This window comes from Borostomias antarcticus (genome assembly GCF_949987555.1).
Source record: "Borostomias antarcticus genome assembly, chromosome: 3".
NCBI lineage: Eukaryota > Metazoa > Chordata > Actinopteri > Stomiiformes > Stomiidae > Borostomias > Borostomias antarcticus.
In genome coordinates, this window is record NC_140236.1 from 15093702 (window position 1) to 15119521 (window position 25820).

General features: G+C 45.6%; 4 protein-coding genes across 4 annotated transcripts in view; 1 reads left to right on the forward strand and 3 right to left on the reverse strand.

Annotated features, from left to right (window-relative positions):
- Positions 1–2790: 2790 nt before the first annotated feature.
- LOC311329713 (putative G-protein coupled receptor 173) lies at positions 2791–3969 on the forward strand (the record flags this gene model as incomplete). Its single annotated transcript, XM_084461614.1, has 1 exon — positions 2791–3969. Exon 1 carries the CDS (start codon positions 2803–2805, stop codon positions 3967–3969), a length of 1167 nt encoding a protein of 388 aa, XP_084317740.1. The 5' UTR covers positions 2791–2802.
- Positions 3970–10994: 7025 nt separating this feature from the next.
- LOC311307107 (histone-lysine N-methyltransferase SUV39H1-like) lies at positions 10995–16405 on the reverse strand. The gene is made up of 6 exons (XM_084435869.1): positions 16381–16405; positions 15301–15446; positions 14199–14858; positions 13792–13920; positions 13316–13445; positions 10995–11628 (listed from the first exon to the last, which is right to left on the reverse strand). Exons 1-6 carry the CDS (start codon positions 16397–16399, stop codon positions 11495–11497), a joined length of 1218 nt encoding a protein of 405 aa, XP_084291995.1. The 5' UTR covers positions 16400–16405; the 3' UTR covers positions 10995–11494.
- A 937-nt stretch (positions 16406–17342) lies between these two features.
- Positions 17343–20893, reverse strand: LOC311330091 (organic solute transporter subunit alpha; the record flags this gene model as incomplete). The annotated part of the gene is made up of 7 exons (XM_084462063.1): positions 17343–17863; positions 18633–18885; positions 19010–19121; positions 19256–19411; positions 19823–19896; positions 20588–20739; positions 20833–20893. The coding sequence occupies 7 exons, from the start codon at positions 20891–20893 to the stop codon at positions 17343–17345; spliced, it is 1329 nt and encodes a 442-aa protein (XP_084318189.1).
- Positions 20894–21705: 812 nt separating this feature from the next.
- Positions 21706–25820, reverse strand: part of LOC311307038 (protein-serine O-palmitoleoyltransferase porcupine-like) — a gene marked incomplete at its 5' end in the record, with an annotated part of 5209 nt that continues 1094 nt past the window's right edge. Inside the window, 9 exons of the mRNA XM_084435778.1 lie at positions 21706–22134; positions 22262–22372; positions 23626–23711; positions 23922–23985; positions 24068–24144; positions 24251–24351; positions 24618–24743; positions 25021–25151; positions 25332–25513. Coding sequence (XP_084291904.1) covers positions 22033–22134; positions 22262–22372; positions 23626–23711; positions 23922–23985; positions 24068–24144; positions 24251–24351; positions 24618–24743; positions 25021–25151; positions 25332–25513 — 980 coding nt within the window. The 3' untranslated portion in view covers positions 21706–22032. The remainder of the gene's footprint in view (positions 22135–22261; positions 22373–23625; positions 23712–23921; positions 23986–24067; positions 24145–24250; positions 24352–24617; positions 24744–25020; positions 25152–25331; positions 25514–25820) is intronic.

Sequence of the window (25820 nt, forward strand, 5' to 3'; positions counted from 1 at the left end):
GGCACCACTTAAGTGAGCTTCACTGTGCCGCATAACAGCGGGTTCCTCCCCACGACCTCTCACCCAGCACCACGCGACCTCTCTCCCAGCACCACGCGACCTCTCACCCAGCACCACGCGACCTCTCACCCAGCACCACGCGACCTCTCACCCAGCACCACGCGACCTCTCACCCAGCACCATGGTTGCTTCTTCTGCAATGCAAATGCACACATCTCCCTAAATCCCTGTTGGGATGGAGTCTTTCAGATATGTGGTCTCTTTAAAACTGGGTGTTGTACTCAAGGGCCATGAACGAGTGCGATCCACTCATACATACTTCTTCATTCCCCTGGAACGCAACTGCTTTAGCAACTGAGCTGGAGAATCACAAAACCAAAACAACAAAAAGAACCCCACCCGGAAAAGTCTCTCCAAGATTATGCTTCAGGCGTGGGTTACCTTTAAGGACAGATGTAGAATCAGGCTACACCATCCCTAATCCTACCCTTCACCTTTAGGAATTTCAGATTCAACCCTACATTCAGGTGGAGCTGTACCATCCAGAATCAGAAGGCGGGCTGGTCCATACAGAGCCGCTCACCTGAGATGACATAGGAGTGCCTACAAAGGTCAACCTATACACATGTATCAGGTTTACTGCTGAAATGTATAACTTAAGTCGAAAACAGTGATATTTCATTATAAAAAGTGTTTCTGCTGTATAGTCACCATATATCCACTCTTGCATAGCCAGACCGATCTCCACACTTCGTTTATGCTGTGCCAGCACTGGAGAAAGGTCTGGCTGGACTCATTACCATTTGGAGATAAGGAGGAAAAAACACGATATTTCTTAAACCAATCACAACTGTCTTGGGTGGAGCGGTTGCTAGGTTGTTGTTTCAGGTAGTCTGGATTGAGTCAAATTGATCAAATTCCTAGTATGTGTGAACCATATACATGGCTAATAAACAGATCTTGAATCTGATTGGGACCGGGAGAATTAAATAAATACATTTGACAAAGGGTTTAAAATGAATTAAATAAATACATTTGACAAAGGTGTAACTATAAAGTCCCATTTGAAATGGTAACATGTCCATATAATAGCAGTTACAGTCCTTAATGCTTGGCTCAATAACCTGTTACCTTGATTAGCTCTCTCGTGATTAATCTACCAATCGGCACAGCCATAACAGGAAGTCCTTCTTTGTTTGAGGTGGCTCCGTGCCACTAAGTCACTGGTTGAGACACACATTGTCTATGGACGTGTTCTTTTCTTTGTTGCTGATTGTATCAGATCCTGCACTATGACTGTGCATCAACAGTTTTACGAGCACTTTACAGGCACAGTCAGGCACACAGTCGTACACAGTTGCACACAGCAGAGCTGAGCACAGCACAGGGAAGACTGGTCCTGTAGCTTAGCAACAAGCTGTTGTAATTACTGTGACAGAAATGCATTAGTATGCCTGCGCTGAAACAATGGGCATCAGCTGCTCCCTCGCCTGCTGGACCCGGACACTATAATCGTCACCTGTGCCCCCCCCCCTCCCCATTCTGGAAGCTTCCATCAACACAAGTGAGAGTGGTGAGGTGGTCGATACAGATAGACTCCTCTCTCATACACCCCACACCCATAGACATATCACAGTTATCACCTATATCTCCTTGTGTCACTGCAGCGTAAAGCGGCCTTGGTAAATGCCTCGTCACTGGTCTGTATTGAGATTGCACCAAGCCTCGGCAAGCAAATGCCTTCTCAACTTCTCTTTGCATCACTAGTGATTTGTTTTCCATACTCCCACCCCCACCCCCACACACCCTCCTACACACCCAAGCTCCCGCTACCACTGTCTCCCCATCCTACATACACACACAGTAGCATAAACACGCACAAAGAGCCCCCCCCCCTCCAACACACACACACAGTATAAGGATGTAAGGTGTTGTAGCCTAGCAACAAGCAAGGTAATTACGGTGACAGACTAGTTGCTGGCATGCCATGTAGCGTGTGGAGAAAACAGCTGATCTGATTGGTGCTGAGGGAGAAGGCGAAGATGTTTCCCAGCATGCTACAACAGACGCTATGTGAACCCCCGTTTAGCTCGTTGGGAGGAAATTATTGATTGATTCTTGATTCTGAGTGTTGACATTTCAAGACTTGTTAATTCATAACACAATCGACACAATATGAAAGTCTTTTTCAACTATTGTGTCAGCCCATAAAGAATGATTCCATTTTTTTTATTTTTTTTTTACAATTTCTACACAATTTCATATTTTTTTAATCCACTATCCTATATCAAAATAACGACTGGTTTCATGAATATAATGTACTGTGTATACGTACGCGGTATTTCATATTTAACTGTGAATGTGTATGTATATTCCGCAATCCGTGTATCACGTACATTGCAACAGCTAGTCGTCCTGGGGTCCACTTACTCCCACTCGTGTTTCTCACACATACATTCCCCCACGTATGTGAGGCTCTGGAGGCCCTCCATCCACATGTCTAACACTCCGTCTGTCCACAGGGCCCGTGAGAAGAGGAGCAGGAAGTGAGGCGTAGCGGAGTAGGCAGAGCCACCGGAGACCAGGGGGTCTGGTGCAAAATGGGGCCATGCGGACTGAAGCGCACTGCTTCCATGTGAGCTCCAAAAGAGAGGCAACCACGAGGACACAGGAAGAGGCAGCTGGAGGAGGAGGAGGAGGAGGAAGAGGAGGGGGAAGAGGAGGAGGAGAAGGTGTGGATTTCAGGAGAAACAAGGGCGTGATACGGGAGGAGGAGGAGGAGGAGGAGGAGGAGCGAACGGGATGGCCAACGGTAACGAAAGCATGGACGGGCCCGCAGGCCCACTGGCGGCGGTGGCGGAGACCACGGGGGGGATGGTGACCGGGGGCCCGTCCTCCTCGGCCGTCTCCACCTACATCAAACTGGTGCTGCTGGGGCTGATCATCTGCATCAGCCTGGTGGGCAACCTGGTGGTCTCCCTGCTGGTTCTGAGGGACCGGGCCCTGCACAAGGCGCCCTACTACTTCCTCTTGGACCTGTGCCTGGCCGACACCATCCGCTCGGCGGTCTGCTTCCCCTTCGTGCTGGTGTCCATCAAGAACGGCTCGGCCTGGACCTACAGCGTGCTGAGCTGCAAGGTGGTGGCTTTCATGGCCGTCCTCTTCTGCTTCCACGCCGCCTTCATGCTCTTCTGCATCAGCGTGACGCGCTACATGGCCATCGCCCACCACCGCTTCTACTCCAAGCGCATGACCTTCTGGACCTGCGTGGCAGTGGTGTGCATGGTATGGACGCTGTCGGTGGCCATGGCCTTCCCGCCCGTCTTCGACGTGGGCACCTACAAGTTCATCCGCGAGGAGGATCAGTGCATCTTCGAGCACCGCTACTTCAAGGCCAACGACACGCTGGGCTTCATGCTGATGCTGGCCGTGCTGATCCTGGCCACGCACGTGGTCTACATGAAGCTGCTGCTCTTCGAGTACAAGCACCGCAAGATGAAGCCCGTCCAGATGGTGCCGGCCATCAGCCAAAACTGGACCTTCCACGGGCCCGGCGCCACCGGCCAGGCGGCCGCCAACTGGATCGCAGGGTTCGGCCGGGGCCCGATGCCACCCACCCTGCTGGGCATCCGGCAGAACTTACACAACCAGAACCGACGCCTGCTGGGCATGGAGGAGTTCAAGGCGGAGAAGCAGCTGGGTCGGATGTTCTACGTGATCACGCTGTTTTTCCTGGTGCTCTGGTCGCCCTACATAGTAGCCTGCTACTGGCGCGTGTTCGTCAAGGCCTGCACCATACCACACCGGTACCTCTCCACCACCGTGTGGCTGAGCTTCGCCCAGGCCGGGGTGAACCCCATCGTCTGCTTCTTCCTCAACAAGGATCTGAAGAAGGGAGTCCTGGCTCACCTCCCCGCATGCTGCAGGACTAAACCTCATCTGCCCCGAGAGCCTTACTGCGTCATGTGAGGACGCTGTTCTGTACCTGGGGGGGGTCAGGGGAGGATTTGGGAGTGAAGGAAGGTGGCACAGGGGGTCAATTGAGTTGTTGTGGCCTTTGATTCAACGCAAGATGCTTTTATGGAATTGGTTAGACGAACCACTGAGACTGAATTGATCTCTGAAATCTAATTTCAACTCCATTATAATACATTCTTTGAGGTTTGTTGAAGCCAGCAGTATACTAGATACTGCAGTATGTGGCACCCTGTAGCCAGTACATATACAGGTATATGAATACTAAAATAATTAATAGTTAAATGTCAGTTAAAACTGGACAGCTTTACAGTGATTTTCCAAAAAGATGTATTACAGAAATTGTTCCATCAAACTGAAAACACATTTGACTCTCTTTGCATTTCATTTGGGTTCTATAGCAGAATTAAAATGGGTGTGCCTACTGATGCTGTAACCGAGTTGAGTTGGTTAAATTCCCCCAGTATAAATACCGCCAACCCTCGCCATTGAATTTCTATCTTTTCCGTGGTGTAGCTGGCTAAAGCTTGTTTATTATGTAAGGCTGTCGTGTGTGTTAGTAAGAGGACCGGAGGTCGAACTCAGCGTGGGCATGTGAGGGCGGAAGTGATACTGACGAGCGACGCAGTGACACCTGTGACACGCTGCCAAGCAGAGGGCCCTGTGGAGGCTAGAAAATTGTCACAGCAAAATACAAATTTTAGGCTAATTGGTTTTCTTGGTGCTTGCTGTAGGCTTTTTAGTTCAGAACTTGCAAAGAAAAGCTGCTACAGAGCTAGAGTTTTAACAGAACGTCATTCAGAAGCATTCCATCTATTCATCTCCACTAACGGAGAGAGCCACAAAAACTGCTACAGTATAATGATAAATACTGGGCGTATAATTCCCTTTCTTAGCCAGTAGAATGTATTGGCCCTGTTGTGTTCCAGGTTTTTGTTTAGCAAAAACAAGTGTGATCTCAGCTAGGCCTACTTTCATGATTCAGTGCAAGAGCTGCGCACAACCGCTGAGCCTTCTTACCAACCTCTCTTTTGGTGGAGAGGTGATATGCAGTCGCTATAGAATCTCTGAAAATGAATTCATACTAGCCTGATGGTGGGCTAGCTTCTTTTCTTTTTTTTATAACATTAGTATGACAAGCAGTGTATCTGGCACTAAAAGGTGAAAAGAAAAACTCCATCAAACAGGCTATTGTGTTATGTATTCAGGACATTTTGAACTGCAGGTACATGCTGTAGGCTTATGGCCTGTATAAATGTGGCCAAGCTTGCATCCATCATGGTTTAGTCTTATGGTGACTTGTAAATCAGGTAGAGGTTGCCTATAGGATTTGACGCACAGGAGAAGAGTCCCTTCCTTATATCTTGCACCCGTATGGATGAGCTCTGCTCCGTCTCAGATTAGGTTACACTGTTTCTGAGAGGTGAAAAGGAACCACACAACTAAAGAATGTTGAACACTGTACAAGCTTGTCAGCCAAATCCAACTAAATCTAAACGTGAAACATACAAGATTCACGAGACTATTGAAAGGGAATGGCGAGAGTCAGGCTGAATGTGGCAGGCCCATGGGGAGGTGATTGGAAGGTCACTCTGGACCTGCTATTGTGAGAGAGATTTCCAGTGAATGTGAAAAGTTTCTGTAGGTTCAGGAAATGAGCTGGTGTAATTGCTCATTTTCTGCATCTGGTCTTTCTCACACACACACACACACACACACACACACACACACACACACACACACACACACACACACACACACAGACAGAAGGTTTTCTACTGAATGACTGAGGAGAGTGTGTTACAAACTCCATCTGCTTGAATCAAAGGCATCAGTAACGCAGTAAAATTGAGAGAAATTAGAAATTATAAAAAATTAGGAAATATAAAAAATAGAGCCTATATGGGCACTTTGTTGGCCATGAGTGGGTTTTTAAATGTATTCTGTTATCAGCTATTGTGTATTTCTTTATTTGTCCATCTTGAAATATCTTTAAATTATTCATACTCATTTTTAAGCTTTGCACAGCTGCCCTTGAATAAGTATGTTGGGGGATTAAGTGCCATTGATGGAAACCAAAAGCTCAAGGTACCCCTTGGAAATGAGAAAAGGGATTCTAGCATGGATATAATTCATGAATGTGTGCTATTGGAGTCCAATTTGAATTTACACTTTATTTGAGGCAACCACACTAGATGATATGGGATAAGACAAAACAAGTCACTGAGAATAGATGGTATTTGCTTGCACTGTGCAGAGCAGCAGAGAAGTAGGCTGAGTATCATGCAGTCTAAGTTCCCAGATGCATGTTAAAACTGAGGATAAATATGTGACGAGACTTCAGCCGAAGCCACAACAATGAGGTGTTGTCAAAACAATACCTTGTCACTGATCCAAAAATGAATAGAGAAAGGATTCTCGTGCTAATTTTAATAATCATTGTTGAAATTTGGGCATAGTTTTATTCACCTGGAAATATTCTGTGGCTACCATGTCTGATGATAGTTTATTAGATATATTATCAATACATACAAGATTGTTCTATTGGAGAGAATACAGCTGAATACTCTGAAACATCAAATATTGTCTGTTGATGTGAATTAAGTACACCCAGATCATCTAGGCTTTACCAGAATGTTTAGATCTTCGGATATGATAACGCTATTCATTTTTAATCACAAATGGAGCCATCATAGCTTATGAAGGTCTGGGGAGTTGGGATGGGGGCAACATTACCCATTTCTATTTTTGCACACATATCGGTAAATTGATGATCAACATGTTGCTTTCTTAACATGATCTTGACTTGAAATGGAATGCTGACCAAGTATAGGCCAGGACACAGAGATTGTAATATCTAAGTGAATGTCAAAGAGAGGCCTGGAAACAACGTCCTGTGTGTTGGGAGAAAAACACTATACAATGTTGGGATTTCAAATTGGTACACTCATCTCTGCTGTGGCAAAACAATAACAAAACAAAACTTAATAACAACAAGCATCAAAGACTTGAATTGTTATTCCTATTATCAGCATTATGGCCTTACTCCATAAAAAATAGGTTTGTCATAACCGATGCAAGACAGAGCTGAGAGTCGTATGCCTCTATGTGTTGTAGTAATAAACAGAGAAGGGATTATACACCCCAATGGTAAGAACACAACACTGTGTAACTATTGACATTTGGAGGAGCGCAACCTTACCCTCCAGTCACAAACTGGAAGAGCTTCGTGATACAGAAAAAGAACTGAACAACAGAATTGTAACACAGGAGTGTACAAGGACAGAGGAAACTTTAACCCCAAAAAACTGACCACTGATGGAGATTACGAGGATCCTTACTGGATTTTGGTGGATTTCTCAGAGACTGTTTTGCTGTAGTTTTTTCTCTTATCAGAGGGAGGGGGTCGGGGGGATGATTGGGGGTGTTGTGTATTGATCTGTGAAAACAAAGCTTGAAAAAAGTGGGTGATTTGGGGGTTTGTGTTGGGGAGGGTTGAAGGGAGGGAGGGGTGTTTTTGATAAGCAGATATGCCTGACAGTGCTTTTTGTTGCTTCAGGCAGATTATCTTTTGTAAATTAACTGTGACCTCTGTACTATTTAATGTGTATTATACGGACGACATACTTTGAACTGAGGTGTGTGTGGGGAGGGGGGTCTTGGTCATCCTATTTTTACCTCGCATGTGTGTGTGTGTGTGTGTGTGTGTGTGTGTGTGTGTGTGTGTGTGTGTGTGTGTTTCTATACGTAAGTATGAATGTGTGTGTGTAGAGGATGTCTTGAGGGAGGACACACGGGACATCTGGGGAAAAGGAATGGCCAGAAACACGTTGCATTCTGATAAACGCCACTCCTGCAAACGCTTCTTCAGTATTTTCCATCCTTGGCTTGTTCCTAAACACAGAGAATTGAATGTGCTAAAAAACAACGAGGTTCATTCAAAACCCTAAGACATCGAGTGTCTTAATGAACTTCAGAGCCTCTAGTGTAACATTTTTACATATCCAATTCCACTAAATTGGACTAGGGAGCCTATAATCTCACTGCTGGGGATTGTGTTTTTCAGTATACTGTACATTATGAGAATATGATGGTTAAAGTCATTTTGAGATTAAGGTTGCACTCAAATTATTTTCCAGTTGTGTCAGTAATTGTCGAAAGTAAATTACAGAATAAAAATGACATAATTGGACTGGAACAAAATGTCTTTCGTCACATGAAAACAGGATCTTGGATTGAGATCTAAATTCTTTATAACCCTTCCGTTTTTGACATGGAAACAACTTCCCAAATATCACACTGTGTTTTTCAATGTCAAGTTATTGGCTCTGTAGATGCTTAAAGGGAATCGGATTGGACAACTTAATTGCCAAAAAATGACAGATTCTGCGGTTTAGCTTTCTTGTGGTACATACTGTAAACATTAATGCTTTGAATTGGCAAGATACTTAAATATACAAACAGAGCCACTCAACATGAGAGACTCAACATGTGGGGTACATCTTTGAATGGAGGAACAACCAATGAACACCCAAACTAAAATAGATTGTTTACCCTTAAGCAGGGCCCAGAATGTCACAGGTCAAACAATAATCTGCAGTTAAATATCAAACACTAAACACAAGCAGTTTGAAGGATAGAAGTGTACTGTCCTCAAACCCCTGAATATCACTGCAGCCATTCAGATGAAGTGGTTTCCATTTTCTCCTGTATTATTAAAAACTGGTTGAGCTGTTAAGCATGTCTCTGGCCATTTATGATTTTTGTTGTTGGTTTTTGTAATGAAAAATAAAATTTCCTTTAAAACTACTGAGAGATTGTAATGACTAAGTATAACCAATTCAGTATGGATGACTATTAAAGAAACAAGCATTAGGTCACATAATTGCTGCACAATCCAACTCAATGTGTTGTTATGCATGAACTGCAATAATTGCTATTTCATCATATCTTAAGGTGCTTTGAGTTTTCCTAAGGCCACTGCAGACTAAGCGTCCTGAGGGTGTGACATGTCACATACACACTCAGTCACAGATGTACTGTCACGCCTCTCATTGTAGGTCACCATTCCTCATGAGTTCACCAAGCCACAGATTAGCCACAGACAACATCATCTGCTGTGTTAATTATTACAGTTTGGAAACATCTCAAGCATCCCCTTCCAGTAACAAGATATCTGTTTGTTAGGTCACTGTAGAGGCATGACAAGTTAAATACTGTAATCTCTAATAGCTCTCAAGGCAAAGTAATGAGATATACTGTACATTTATGGTGCATTCTATGAGCACCGCAGTAATCCATACGGTGGTGGGCCTTCTCAAATAGCCTAAGAGTGATCATTTAACACGACACAGTCATGTGATCAATACTCCCACTCATCAAATATTCATAATCAAAGGGCAGTTCCCCACACAAGGTGGGTTGATCCAGACATCGGCTATCAGTTTTTGCTTTAGGTTGGCGCTCCATTTCCTTAGCCTCTTGTGTTTTCTTTGCCTGGTGCTTTGGAGGTCTGATCCTTCATAAATCCTGCTGCCCAATGCACTGGGCATGGTGGCTATAAGTTGTGGGGGGAAGGGAGGCAGACACAATCTGTCCCTTTTATGAAAGCTAATGCTAATGCTAACCAGTGGACTGTCCCTGGGTTTCTGTGGTGACAGGTAGCCAACAGCGGGAGAGGCTACAGAGATGTGTGTGAGGAGCCTCAGGACGCAGGTGGACAGGGACAGGGGGACTAGAGAGCTCCAGTCTAGAGGGACAGGGGGACTAGAGAGCTCCAGTCTAGAGGGACGGGGGGACTAGAGAGCTCCAGTCTAGAGGGACAGGGGGACTAGAGAGCTCCAGTCTAGAGGGACAGGGGGACTAGAGAGCTCCAGTCTAGAGGGACGGGGGGACTAGAGAGCTCCAGTCTAGAGGGACAGGGGGACTAGAGAGCTCCAGTCTAGAGGGACGGGGGGACTAGAGAGCTCCAGTCTAGAGGGACGGGGGGACTAGAGAGCTCCAGTCTAGAGGGACAGGGGGACTAGAGAGCTCCAGTCTAGAGGGACGGGGGGACTAGAGAGCTCCAGTCTAGAGGGACGGGGGGACTAGAGAGCTCCAGTCTAGAGGGACAGGGGGACTAGAGAGCTCCAGTCTAGAGGGACGGGGGGACTAGAGAGCTCCAGTCTAGAGGGACGGGGGGACTAGAGAGCTCCAGTCTAGAGGGACGGGGGGACCTGTGTGACTAGAGAGAGCGCCGGTCCAGATCCCTGAGAAAAGCCGGGTCACTTCATCTCAGAGTGGGAGGGGAGTCAGCAGAGCCAAGGGGACAGAGGCAGGCAGGGAGGAGGAGGGTGCATGTGTGCATGTGTGTGTGTGTGTGCGCGTGAGGTCTGTGAGCTCAGATCCCTTTGAGAAAGATTGAGTGACTGTATTTTACATAGAATAAAGCAGGAGACTTTTTTGCTAGTAGTAGTAGTATGTTATAAAGGCTTTTTGCTAGTAGTAGTAGTATGTTATAAAGGCTTTTTGCTAGTAGTAGTAATAGTAGTAGTATGTGTTATAAAGGCTTTTTTCTTTTTTGCTAGTAGTAGTAGTATGCTTTTTGAATGTTAATTCACTTAGCTGCTGCTGGTAAAAGCATGCCACAATGTTAATGTGAATAAAACATAATTGAAGAATTTAACAAGATGAGAGCAAATCTTGATCCTGGACTGGAAAGTATGTTTAATCTAATGCCTGACTTTTCTCTATTGTAGACCAAGCAGTCCATAATACTGAAAATATAGTAAGGGAACGTACCAGTAAATAATAGGCCTTCAGTGGTCATTATTGATCTTCTGATTACTTGCGCCATCTAGTGGTGTATTTTAGTTATGTTTTCCTGTTTCATAGTGTAAATTTATATAAATCATTTAGTTTATGCCAGTGTAATTATTAAAAAATAAAATACAAACAAGTGTGGAAATCACCTAAGTAAAACTTTTATTGCTCATTTTTTGTACAAGTTAAAAGATAGGTATATTGAGACAATCAAAGAAACTAAACAGAACTTTCAATATAAATGACTGACAACAAAAATATATAAAACAGTTTTGTGGCCTTTGGCTATCACAGATTATATACAAGGAAAATTAATGACTTTTCAACTAGACAAGTGATATCACCCAGTTGTTATCGGAAAAATTAACAATCAGCGGAGAAGCATTTGAAATTTAATCTGGTCTAGAAGATTACCAAAGCCATTTATGTCAATGTTCAGTTAAAAAGGTTTTTACAAAAACATTTGATAAGATTAGGTCACTTAATTAGCCTGATATCAGACAAAAATGTCACTTGTTACACTCAGATTTGAATGTCTGGACCCAGGCTACCACTTCATTCAACTACAAGGTCAATAAATGAATGGCTTATGTGTAATACATAAATATTCATGTAAAAGCAAATACTGTACATATCTTTACAATGCTGATCATTCTCCAACAGGTAATGCTCAGTGTCTATCCACGTGTCAGTGTCTATCCACGTGTCAATGTCAACCTTAGAACAGGTACTTTCGACAGGAGTCCGACCCACACCTGCACTCCAAGCGGATTCTTTTTTTGGGTGAACTCGGGAGTCCCGCTAAACTGAAATTTGAGTCCATCCTGGTGCTCTCTGCGTCCACTGGATCAACTGTTTGAAGAAAAAAAATTGAGACAAATTCAGCCGAGTTGTAAATGCATGTTACATTTTAGTCTTTTAGCAGACGCTTTTATGCAAATGTTTAACCAAAGCGACTTACAGTAAGTATTGTACATTTGTCAAGAATAAGAGAACAGACTGTACATCCCAGTCATCTTCAGGAAAGCCTCCTATACACGTCCAGCCCCTAAAACAGTCTGACTCAAACCATCGTGGTGACCTGACTACTGTCTCCAGCACAAAGAGTCATATTTTCATTTCATTAAAGTTTCCATTCACTCCCCCAAAATGCAACCAAATAAGTGACCATTAGGTTTACACCAACTGATAGGGTATCTGTAATAACCACAATCTGCCCTATTGAAGCATGCAATCTCTCGGTCAACAACACGTGAGGAATCAGGGCTCCAGAGTGCGAACTTGGTCACATTTGCAACCGTTCTCTGCCAAGTGCAACTGACATTTTTCACTGGTTGAACCAGTGTGAGTAGAGTCTAGCTGGTCAGGTTCAAACTGTCTTGTCTTTCTCGTTGCTCCCCATTACCTGTGATCGTGTGAGTATCTGTCTCTGTGGTCATCTTTGCATTCGCCATTAGGTTGTAGTGATCTCGAGTCAGCAAGGAACTTGAAGAAAATCTGGTGCCATGGAGAGAGGCTGCATTCTACGCTCCACTCTGGACCAAAACATGCTCTCTGGACGTTCAGTCTAACAGGTTTACTACGCGGCAAGTCCCACGAGGGCAGAGCAGGGTGTGTGATTGGAATAGTTCCCAGAATTTTTACCCTGTGTCACAGTTCTAAACTTAATGTAAATAAAATATTACAACACCCGATTCAACACTGCCTTGGGTCCCCAGCAATACCCCTGAGCAATACACCTTCCCAATGTCAACATACAGTGCCTGGTTCTCGAGATAACCGTGATACAGACAGACAGACATACGGTCAAGAGAGGTGCAGACAGAGTGGAGAGAGAGGGGTCAAAAAAGGTGCAGAGAGATTGGGAGACACATCCTGGAATTATACCAAGACTGCAATGGAAAAAAGTACAACAATGCATGGCTATTGTACGGTGTTCAATATTTGCCTTTTAAACAAGACAGTCAAGATTGTCCTTGAAAATTGTAATGTAAATTGTATTATACAGGCCAGTGGTTTAAATGTTCAGGCCAGTAACTTTGAACAGCCACTGGCCCACTTGGACAGTGTCAAATTTAGCTTAATGTCAAGCGCAAACCAACTCGTGGGAAGGGAAGGGAAGATGCACCAAGTTATTAAGGAATGTGCACCAAGTTATTAAGGAATGTGCACCAAAATGCACAGTGAAAATATTTGGGTGCACCTATGTTATGTGCTGGCGCACCTAAATGAAAAAGTTAGGCACATCAGTGCCACGAATTAGTCTAGAGCCCTGGGAATACAGATATAAAGGTCTATTATTAGAGAATACAGGAAGCCCACTAAGTATGGGGCAGATAAAAGTAATGTAATTAAATATATTTTAAAAAGCACGTCTCTAATCACCAGTGCTCAGCAGGCAACCAAATGCACCAAACTCAAGCGACTAACCTGTTTGGTTCTCTGCCTTTCTCAACCGATTCAATTATCATGCTCAAGAGTTGCGAAATTGTAAAATAATTAGAGAATGATAGCAAACAGCATTACTCAACACACTTACTCTGCATCTTGTAGTCAAAAGTGAGCTCTTCTCCAGCCTGGATGGACCGTGTTGAAAATAAAGCTATTCTTGGGAGCCTCTCATCCAGGTTGTCTATAAACACATTGAACACTTGCAGGTTCGGGTTGCACTGCAACACAGAGAAAATAACTTGGTATAAATACTTGACCATTAAAGGACTTTCGCGATTGTTCCCTCAGATTTCATAGCAAAACAAAATGATTTAGCATGATGCTAACCCATCAGCAATCCAGTTTACTATCCATCACCTGAGTTATAGTGGGTTGATTAATGACAGTAAAGTGAAGTAGCTGAGTGCACATCCAAACCTGCACTTTAGGCCAGATGTAGGACAAAAAATACCAATCTAGAAGAGGAAAAGGATATCTGCACACTGGATCATAACTCCCAGCCCTTTATGTGAGCAATGTTTCCACCACACGGGTTATTCAGGCCAAACCATCAATGACACTCACACTATGGTTGACAAAGTGGGAGATGTTTCCGTGGTGAGCTGCGTCGACCGTGTACACGTCCTCCACGTAGTCCAGGTCAAACAGGTAGGGGGAGCCCTGCCGGCGCTCGGCCTCGTCAGACGTGATGATCTGGCACAAGACACACTTCAGCTCACAGGCTACCCTCTACTTATATTTGGAATAAAGTTAGAAATGTGGTCTATGCAATTCCACTTTCATGTAATCATTGTACCTGTTGTATAGATCAATCCTATAAAGTACCCTTTGAAAGTTTCAGCAGTATCTTTAGGGGGCAATAACAGATGCCCAAACATTAATGTCATATTTGGACACATTTGAACACGTAAAATGCCTTTTAACAGTTCACATAAATCGATGGCGTCTATAACATTAAAGCGTATTTGTACCTCTCCTACGTACTCCATGACGAAGGTGTTCTTCTTGATGCGCTGCATGGTGCGCACGCCCCAGCCCCGGCCGTTCTCCGTTTTAAAGATACACAGGTCGTACTGGATGCCGCGCTGCACCACTCGATTGAGGCACTCGGGGCCACAGGAGCAGCGAGAGTTGCACTCGTAGATGGGCTCGCCGGCGCGCACGCGCACCTGGCCCCGGTCGTTGTAGGCCAGCCGGTGCTGGGAGGCCCCGGGGCAGCAGCCCCTGACCGGCTCCTGGAAGCAGTCCTTACACTCGCAGCCCACCGCCATCTCGTTCAGCACGATGCCGTCGCCCACCTTGTAGTTGTTGATGTAGGTGAAGTCCCTGGGCGGGCCCTCCAGGTCCACCTCGTTCACCACAAAGATGCCGCCCGGGTGGGTGCGCGTCTTGTTCAGGTGGGCCTCCCAGCGCTGCAGCCTCTGACGCAGCTTGGCCTTCTGCACCAGGAACGCGGCGATGTCCTTGTCCAGCGTCTTGGAGTTGCGCTTCCTGTTCTGGCGCCTCTGTTCGCGATCCAGGTCCTGGTGGAACTGCTTGATCAGCTTCCTGCACTTGAGGTTCTTCCTGGGTTCCCAGGTGTTGTCCGACTCTGTGTAGCCTTTCCATTTGACCAGATAGAACTCCTGCTCCTGAAACAAACGTGCACATGTGTGTATTACTAGACTGAATTTAAGTATTCTACTGGTTACTACAGAAAGTAATAACTGATCAACAATATTGTCGAACCCACATTCATTGCTTTGGTCTTTTATTGCATTATGCATTTCCTGCAACTTATGAGATTGCTGGTATATCAACTGACTGACGATGGTTAACTTACACACTTCAAAGCCCATATTCCAAATGATTGTGTGCACAACCAGCTCTATTTCTACCGGTCTGCACTGAACATTATGGTATATCAACTGACTGACGATGGTTAACTTACACACTTCAAAGCCCATATTCCAAATGATTGTGTGCACAACCAGCTCTATTTCTACCGGTCTGCACTGAACATTACTTTCAGCAACTGTTATAAATGTGTTATAAAACTTGGAGGCCATTTCGCACCCTACAGTATTCACTTACCTTAGTCTTCTTGAAGTCACAGAGGTATTCCACCTCGTAGTCGTGGTAGTTGTGCTTGTTCACACCTAACTCTTTACAGCTGTACCTCCGTCGACGGCAGACAGCTTGCAGGTCGTCCCAGGAAAGCTTGCACTTCACGCTACAAACTGAAGGGCCAAAAGGAGTTTAGGTCAAGCTTTGTTGAGCTGAGCACTGTGAGCTAAGATGAGGGTTTCCTTTGTCTAGGTCCTAGATTCTAGGTCTAGAGCAACAGCTGAGCATAATGTAACACTCTGTAACAATCAATTTGTACGATTTTAAAGTCTTTGAAGAAAAAGTACCACGCACCGTGCAAATAAACATATTATAGGCTTACTTGCTATTTATAAGTTAGTAGCTAGCCAGTGTGTTAAAAATAGTTTCGGCCTTTGTCAAACATTTAACACATTCGGTAACGTTAGCTATAGCTGCGCTGGGGTGTTGTGGCGTGTTATGTTGTAAAACTCGCACATTTAGCCAACATTACTTTTGTTTTCTTTATATTTTAATTATACGGTTGAACCTTTTGTGCAAATACAATACATGTAATGTATTGTCTTACATAATTGTGGCTTATCTGGCCCAGCTGTCAGAAAAACGCGGGCACTTTCATTAGCTAGCTAACCTTGCTAATACTGTCCACTTATCTCGGCAACGGTAACTAGCTAAGCAAGCTACCTGAGCTAAACACAAAGGTCACTTCATACAACGTTAGTTAAACTACGTTAGTTGACTGTCCATTACATTCCAGAATCAAGTAAACATGGATTCAGCAACTAAGTTCTAGGTAGCTAGTGTGAATTTCTGAGTCTCTCCATTACATGCAGAGCTTTAGCCAATGCTAACTAGTACACACCACGGTAACACATGTAGGTGCGCTAGCCTAGCGAACTAGCTAACGTTAGCCAACATGGTCATACTCTTTCATCATCGTTCTCTAGCGATATACGTACTATAATATCATTGCTATTTTCAATGTGGTGCAGATGGAGCTGCTATGAACTATCGTATGTATCGTAAACACAAGAAATTAACTTATAAGTCAACTTATTATCCTCCTACCTTTCAAATTTTCCGCCATGTTTTCTAGTGGTTGGTCGTTCACGAACTATTCGAATCATCTGGGTGACTCCGGAGTCACGGGTCGTCTCAGCGAGTGATTCGTTCATGGGCGCGGCACAAGTTTAGCTTTAAATTAATTAACTCAATGAATTAGCCAAATGAATGTTTTTATAATGTCATTCACTTCTCATCAGAAACTCAATAAATGGCGTGGGAAATAGAATAATGAATGCGTCCCAATTATTTCTTTCGGGCTTATAATTAGTAGATATTTTCAGAAAACATCAGCACGACGGATATTGTTTTATCCAATCATATTGACCCATTAGACCAGCAGTATCTTGTAGACTCACGGGATCTACGAAGCTGAAATGGAAGTGACTCGGAAAGATTCGTTCGCTCGACTGAACGTGATTCAAAGATCCGAGTCATTAAAAGATCCTAACATCCCACCACAAATTTTCTGCACCGCCGTAAGAATTTGAGCATTTTCATTGGACAGAGACGCGTGGAGGAAATGAATGATGATTGGACCACCACAGCTACCGGTAGTCGCAAAACAAAAGCCACTGTAGTCAGACATGATATGGACCTGTTATTCGCAATTTCGCAAACGTTGCTGCAACATTATGACAAACCTGTTGTACCTCTGTGGTTGCTTGGTATCAAGAGGAATGATACCTTGAAATAGAGGCATAAGTAGGCATACCAGATGGCATGATCTTTCTTTCTGTCAATCAGTTATTTTCTACATTTTTTGCAATTCAAGAATCAAATAAGATTAGGTGTGAGTTGGGAGAAAAATATTTAATAACATACATCAAACATAGAACATTGTCTGTTTGGACAATTGGCAATCAGAATTTCACTAAAGGTCCCACTGTACCCACTTATTCATACTCGCCCTTCTACTGTCCCTCTAGAGAACAAGATGAGAGAATGCAGTTGATGTCAAACAAAACTCATACAACAGTGACATCCTTAGACTCGTCATAGTTGATATCAGCAGTGACAGTGACTTTGGACAGGTCTAAAGTGCTGTTTTCATCCGAGGCGTTGGGGTTCGACCTCCCCGGCCTGATGGCCGAATCTGTCCGTCCGGGTGGAAGGCTAGGGAACCCTGGCCTGATGGCCGAATCTGGCGGTCCGGATGGAAGGCTCGGGAACGGGAACCGATCCAGAGGGGCGTGTTCTATCTTACAGAGGCTGTCCTCGCCGTCGCTGTCGTATCCGTGATTGGAGGAGGCGGCGCCAGGGCGCCAGTCAGGCCAGGGGTCCTCCGGCGGCACGCCCAAACCGAGCTGCAGAGCGACCGGCGCCGGGCCCTCCGTCTGAACGGCCTTCTCCAGCAGCAGGCCTCCGCTGCGCCGCCGCCGCTCGAGCTCCACGCCCTCCTCCGGACTCGGCTCCACTTTACGGAACGTATGGCGGGCGAAGAGGCCGATGCAGAACATCTCCACCACCACCGAGTAGTGGTAGATCACTGAGAGGGGAAGAGAGACGTTTAGAGGAGTAGTAGCACAGACTGCACTCTTGAGATATTAGAGTTCATTGCTCATGTCACAGCAACATGTAAGTACACAATGGATCATGCCCATAGAGATCCATTATGGTTATCTGATAGATCTGTATGGGCAGAGATCCATTGTGTACGTGGCTGTGACATGAGCAATGAGCACTACAGCTGTAATATCTCAAGAGTGCAGTCTGTCAAAATGTGTACCATTGTATATGATCGTAAATAACATTATAAAAGGGCTTATGATGCTAAATACCAAACTACTTTAAATGAAAGTTTAAATAAGAATTTGTTCAGTCAATCTGCATTTAAGCCCCTGTAGGAGCCATGTATGTATGTCCACAATATTTTATGTGTTTAATCTTGTGTTGTTCACACACTGTCACTTTGGGTGGTGGGCGTGTTCACCAGGGCTTGGGCGGCAGCGGGAGTGAATAGGTAATTGCGCTCACCTGTTCAGGGGTTGGCTTGGACAAAGAGAGGGGGTGAGCATGGGGATGAATATTTTTCGGTTGACCGTCAGACTTTAATTTAGAATATCTGGTACCAGTTAGTTTTAATGGATGGAATCCATTTCCTTTTTTGGATGGAATGGTCAAACGGACTACCTGAAGTGGACCTGAATTATTTTGCTACGCGTCACAGTGTCTTCCCATGTTTAGTCCCTCGCCAGACTGGATTGCCTCATACAGCCCCTAATTGTCCAGTTTGTTTTGTTGTTTTTTTGACTTACGCTGAGACCTCATGAGAACAGAGAAGGGAGGAGTGCACGGCAGGACCTCCAGGGCCCCCATGGTCTCCAGGATCCCACTCTGCAGACCACACAGCACCAAAACCACAATAATGCACACAAACTTGGGCCTAAGTCCGTAGCCGTGCAACGCCCTCCTGGTGGCCTTGTAGAACAACAGGTGGCCGTAGAAGGACAGGAAGGTAGAGACGCCTATGATGGCGTTCACATACAGGTTGGGGTTAGCTGAATCCACCTGGGACGAATGAGGGGAAACATATGGTTTAAGAATGAAGGAAAATGTATTCCATTAAAAGACATGTATCAAAAGAACCCCCAATTCCAACACAAGCGATGTGCTTTTTCAGCGTTTCACTTACTTCTCCGTAGTCATACCGCTCGTCTGTCCAGAGGACAAGCGTTACAAAAAACAGGATGGTTCTGACCACGGACAGCTGCAGCACGGCCGCCATCATCCATCCCAGGCTTGTCCTGAGAGAGGGACAGAGAACAGTAGTGTGTCATCTGGGCTGAAAGAGCGCTGTAGCCAACACGCCTACTTATTCATCGCTATCACAATATGCACGCTGGGAATCTTCAGTACCATTATAACTCATGCACTGTACCTGTTGATTGCAATCATAGGAAGGCAGCAACAGCAGCAACAAGGGAAGGGGTCTGGAGAAACCTGTTCTCCAGCCAAGACCTCTAGCATCCGGGATTTCCCTCCGAACAAGTCTGTGATGAGCCCCATAAACTTCAGCAGGGTGATGGAATGGTAGCTTTACAGAAGGATGCAGGGTACATGGTAAATGGACCGCACATAAATAGAGATTTTATCCAAAGTGCTTCACAATGGCTTCTCATTCACCTATTCACACACACATTCAAACACCAGTGGTGGCCAGCTGCCAGGCAAGGTGATAGCCGGGGAATTAGAAGCAATTTGGGGTTCAGTGTCTTTGCCCTTCGACATGTGGCCAGGAGGAGCCGGGATTCGAACCGCCGACCCTATGATCATTGGACGACCCGCTCTACCACTGAGCCACAGCCGCCCTTGCACGTTATCAAAAACAGAACAGATGGAGAGATTTTCTCAAGTAAAACAAAGTAAAGATAACTTTGATTTAACAAGCATTCTGTAAATACTGTACACACACAGTGACTGGGTGAATGAAGAGAGAGCAACTCACAGTGAAGCGATGAAATTACACAACGAGGAGGACCGGGGGACATACAGGGCAATGATGGAAGATAAGCCAAAGGCCTGGAAGAAAGTTTGTGAAGGCAGGCAATAAGTATCCACAGACATCAGAGAAAACGTCCGTACACTTAAGTCAATGCAAATTTCTGATATTTTTGTTGGATGCTTTCGGTTGTCATGCCGTCTCACGATCAAGAGTTTAGCAAATATCTGAGATTTTGATTGATCGATTTAACTTTGCAGCCATTCTGATATTGCCCTACTACTACTGTACCTAACCTGAGACAAATGAAGGTTTATTTGTACTGTATGTACAAGATAAATTATATAGACACTATATGGAATGCTTAGCTGCGCCAAAAGTGGGGTTTGAACTTATGACCCTGAGATTATGTTAGAAAAGGTGTCTTGTTGTTTAAGGGGTTCATTAATGATCATATTATCATCCATATAGCTGATGTGTTTCTGTCCAGTCAGATCCCAGATGAAGTGTGTGGTGGAGGAGTTAGCGGGTACATGCCCAGTATCCACAGGTAGAGTGTGTGGTGGAGGAGTTAGCGGGTACATGCCCAGTATCCACAGGTAGAGTGTGTGGTGGAGGAGTTAGCGGGTACATGCCCAGTATCCACAGGTAGAGTGTGTGGTGGAGGAGTTAGCGGGTACATGCCCAGTATCCACAGGTAGAGTGTGTGGTGGAGGAGTTAGCGGGTACATGCCCAGTATCCACAGGTAGAGTGTGTGGTGGAGGAGTTACCGGGTACATGCCCAGTATCCACAGGTAGAGGCGTCTGCGTCGGGACGAGGGCACGTGGCGCAGGAAGAAGCCCACCTCCTCCAGGAACAAGCCCAGCAGCAGCACAGCCAGGCCGGCAGGGATGAGGAACAGCCACAGCTCCCCCCGTATCACTGAGGACAAACACACAACAACAATGTAAGTAACACTGGTGCTGGTGGGTGGTACTAATCACATGGTATAGGTCATCATGACGCGGTGCTTACCACTGAAAAACTCTGATGACAGAGGGATTTCTGCGCCCACCCAGGTGCAGTTGTTTCTCATTCTTACTCAGCACAGCTCTCTCAGCAAACAACACCACAGGAATCTGGCTAGGAGTGAAACTGGTAATATGCTTCATTCACAACAGTTAAGACATCCTGATATAGGAGTACTGTATATGGTCAGGTTTTATTGTACTACACGTTCAGTTGTGAGCAGTGGATATCAGAAAGTTTTGTTATATATTGAATTTTGAACGAACTGACCTGGTCATGAAAGGACAAGACCGTGTCTCTTTTCCAGTTGGTCGTTTTGCCAGTTCCGTGCTGAGATGGAGTCCTGTTGTCTGAATGATACCTTTTAGATAGCGGCCATTAATGATTGACTAAACCCAGGTGAGCTTACAGGTGGGGATCCAAGTCCACTCTTGGATACGATTAGTTGGGCTGTCCCAAGACCAGACCCCAATGCTGAGGAGGGATATGACATCACTAAAATATAACACAATATAATATGCCAGATAATCAGGTACGCAACTAAGAACTTCAGAGATACATGGATTTTGACATTTGCATTGAGGTTCTCCTGCAGTAGAAGTAGGATGGCATCAGGTGTAAGGGACCATTATGGTCATTTCAAAGTTTCAAACGCTTGTTAATACGGATTACGGAGGAATAAGACTGATTTGATGACAGAATCTTAAAGAAGGAATCAATAAGTATAACTACCAATTACTCAAGGAAAGTCACAGAATTTGCAATACTTGCAACCCCAAGCAGAAGTAGTTCTTTTTATATCAATCTAAATCAAAAATCATCATCTTTACAAAAAAGTAATAGCCTTTATTAGAAAAACATACACGTTATACTCTGCATAAAAAAAGTCCACACTTTACACTAGAATTTGATGCTAACATTCTTGTGAGCACCTCCAGTTATATGGATGGATCAATAGGTACCGTACACAAAAAATATGATACAAAATATGATACAATGGTTCAACTAGTACTAATATCATCAGTACCGTCCAAAAGACCACAGGACAATATGTTCTCTGAAATCCTCTGGCCCCGTCTGAACTTGTCTGTAGCTAGTGAACTCCTCAGACTCCCCTGAACAGGGAGCTTTGGAGAACATCTGGATCCGCCCTCTGTGTCTCCTCTTCTTAGCTGATTACCGGGTCGGTGTCGACCCAAACGCAGATCACTGGATGAGCCGGTAGAAGACCCAGCAGGCAAACACCACCAAATGGCTGGCCCAGCTGAGCTCGGACCACTTCTGAATGGTGTGACCGGCCACATAACCCTACGACGAAGGGGACATTCACTAGTACGAGAAAATGCAGGGAATGAAACGTGCCATCCATCCATCCATCCATCCATCCATCAACCCCAGGCTGAGCGGCGCCCTCTAGTGGACGGGTGAATCTCACCTCCTCTGCTGCCAGGTGGTCTACGTCAGAGTCAAACAGAGAGCCCAGGTAGGTCAGGTGGAAGACAGACAGGGCGCTGAACAGCAGGTTGATCCCGTACACCCACAGCTCCTAGTGGCCAGGGGGAAGCAGAGAGCAGCTCAAACTGGGCCCGGAAATTCTTAAAGACTTCCAGTCCGGGTCCGACACTTTACTAAAATTCATAGCATGGACAAGGTGCTGTACACAACTGGGCGGAGTAGCAGGTTCACTCTCTGTAGCCTAAAACGCACCAACCCCGTCGTTGGGTGAAAACAGTGGGGGTCTGACGGACCGGCGGAGGTGAATGGGATCCTCTCCTCTGACCTCACTTCCTGCCTTTTCTACTCAATTCCTGGCCAATGTAGAATTGGTGTCAGCTGTCGGTCAAGCTGAGCCAATCAGAGCACCGCTCCCAACTTGGTTGAAGTACTGTAGGTGAATCATTAAATGTATTTACTAAGCTTACAAAGTAGCCGTGCATCATATCTAAAGTAGCCTAAAGTATCAGTTATAAGATGATTAATGCACTTCACTTAGTGTGGTATTTGACCGGTCGTATTCGTCTATGTTAATCAGAGGAATCGTTCAGGAGCGTGACTTGCGTCCGGGGGCGTCTCCTGCCACTAGCAAAGCTCAGAACGAGCTGTGTGAATCAAGTGACACCTGGCATCAGCAGCAGTGGGAACTGAACACCCTCTCTTCATGATAACGACGGCTCATTCACAGTGAGTTGTGTCCACCTCAGGACAGCGAGCGTCCAGGAGCAGTGAGCCGACCGTCCACTCTCTGGTGAGTTGAGCCAACCGTCCACTCTCTGGCGGGTTGAGCTCACCGTCCACTCTCTGGCGGGTTGAGCTCACCGTCCACTCTCTGGTGGGTTGAGCTCACCGTCCACTCTCTGGCGGGTTGAGCTCACCGTCCACTCTCTGGCGGGTTGAGCTCACCGTCCACTCTCTGGCAGGTTGAGCTCACCGTCCACTCTCTGGCAGGTTGAGCTCACCGTCCACTCTCTGGCGGGTTGAGCTCACCGTCCACTCTCTGGTGGGTTGAGCTCACCGTCCACTCTCTGGCAGGTTGAGCTCACCGTCCACTCTCTGGTGGGTTGAGCTCACTGTCCACTCTCTGGCAGGTTGAGCCGACCGTCCAGTCTCTGGTTGGTTGAGCTCACCGTCCACTCTTTGGCGGGTTGAGCCGACCGTCCACTCTCTGGTGGGTTGAGCTCACCGTCCACTCTCTGGTGGGTTGTTTTGGTCCCACTCTCAGTTCGCAGGTTGAGACGGGTTATCGGTCAAGTAATATGAAAACGTGATGTAGATCCAAAAGAAAGAAGACGAACGACGTACCTTCTTGTGCTGGTGATGGCAGTCTGTCAGGCAGTGCTTGGACAAGATACAGGCACTAAAAATGACCGCCAGCCTCTTCCTCAGAACTGAAGAGGAGGCAGGAAAAAATTACTAGTTAGAAACGGAATCTCTTAGAACAGTACACTTGAACCACCGTGTTGATCTAAAAAGCTACTGCTTAACATATGAGAATGAATGTATTGTATTACAGTAACTAAGACATCATAGTCAAGTACGCATAGTTGAATTAATGGTGCTAGATATATAGACTGTATATTAAATCTATCTAGCAGTACCGTGTTCTACATAGGTGATGAAGCCCAGTGACAGCAGCACAGCCCCCAGATGGAAGCTCAGACCCTGGAGGAGAGAAGAGCATGCTTCAAGTCGCTGGCTGCTTCTTCATCAGCTGACTTCATCAAACACAGGTATTTATACTCACATGTAATAAGGCGCTTGCTGTGTAGGTCATCAGGATGGCAGGAAACGTGCCGAGTTTCAAGGCGCTCTTAAAAACATCTGGAGGAGTAGAACAGGCAGTCTAGTCTGTACGTGTGAGTTCAGGTAGCCGAGGTGTGTAGTTACATGAGTGTTGATGCTTAGTTTACGAGTTATTAACTCTTACATGTGTTGAGCCAACGAGACATGGGAATGTTCCAGGAGGTCACAACCACCACCATAGAGCGAGGCGTCTCCACGTTGAGAGGCTTGGTCACTTTCAGATCCCTCGGGACAAGAAACGGGTAAAAACACACACAGACATAAACCTAATGGATATACAGCATGGATGGGTTACAGTCAGAGGACAATTTTCATCGCAGAGCGCTTCAGCATGCGTGCGTGTGTGTTTGTGTGTGTGTGTGTGTGTGTCATTGCAAGCGTGTTGTGTGTCATAAGCTGTATGACGTGAAACGACTCATACCGTTACTGTCATGAACATATACTGAACAAACACAATATTATATTTCATATGTTCACAACACTGAACTCACCATTTGATATTGTCTTTTTCTTCAGTGAAGCCGGCCCCTGCAAGCACTGTGGTACTTTCACTAAGGTGGCCCACAAAGTAGTTGCTGAAGTGGAAGGATACTGCATTCTCATAAGCACTCAGCCACCTGCACAGGAGGAACCACACCACATCGTTCAGGGATACAGGAAGAATCCCCGTAAATCCACCTGAACATTACCGCCGCCATGAGACACACTTCCAAATAACTCTTTCAAATGTACAAAAGTCCCATTATTAAAATAAAGCTTACCTTCCTTATGTACCTCTTAGAAGCAGAGAGAGACAGAGAAATGAAAAAGCACTCAAATCATGCTGTTGTGCGCTCTCTGAGGACAGGGCAGTGATACACAAGCATGGCTTTCTTCAGTGAAAGTGGCACTCACTTGCGCAGTGCTCTGGTCCCCTGGATGGGGACGAAGTAGGGGAACAGGTAGGGGGCGATGCAGTTGGACACCACCAGGCACACCTGACACTTCACCCAGCTGAGGGAGAACTTCTGGAACCAGGACCAACTCTGAAGGGTTGAGAAATCAAATCAAATATTATACTGGAACAGTGCTGATGCATCTTGGACAAGCTCGCTTGAAAGAGATTTGATGTTAATATTATAATAATATTATATATGTTTTTTGTTTTTTTTGAATGAGTCATACATTCTCCTCAGTAGATCAGCAGCTGTTCAGCAAAGACCTACCAATTTCCGACTCTCAATGGCCTGCTTGTAGCTGGAGTAGCTGATCCAGGGCCCAAAGATGACCGTGCCCACAAAGAGAATGTAGCCCACAAACTCTCCCAGGGAGGGCAGAGTGGGGACCACGCCCCTGTCCAGGTCAAATGCTAGAGAGATGGCCTTCATGGCCACCACCATCTGGGACCCTGCGGAGGACATATCCCTTACACCAATCCTCCTCTCTCACATCTACACAGATCCCTTACACCCATCCTCCTCCCTCACATCTACACAGATCCCTTACACCAATCCTCCACTCTCACATCTACACAGATCCCTTACACCAATTCTCCTCTCTCACATCTACAAAGATCCCTTACACCAATCCTCCTCTCTCACATCTACACAGATCCCTTACACCCATCCTCCTCTCTCACATCTACACAGATCCCTTACACCCATCCTCCTCTCTCACATCTACACAGATCCCTTACACCCATCCTCCTCTCTCAC

What these genes read in the sequence shown, in the direction of transcription:
- LOC311307107 (XM_084435869.1), bottom strand. An exon ending in CCCACTTTGTCAACCATAGT is followed by an intron (nt 13,446 to 13,791) that starts GTGAGTGTCATT and finishes TCTGTGTTGCAG; the next exon opens with TGCAACCCGAACCTGCAAGT. An exon ending in TTTTGACTACAAGATGCAGA is followed by an intron (nt 11,629 to 13,315) that starts GTAAGTGTGTTG and finishes TTCTTCAAACAG; the next exon opens with TTGATCCAGTGGACGCAGAG.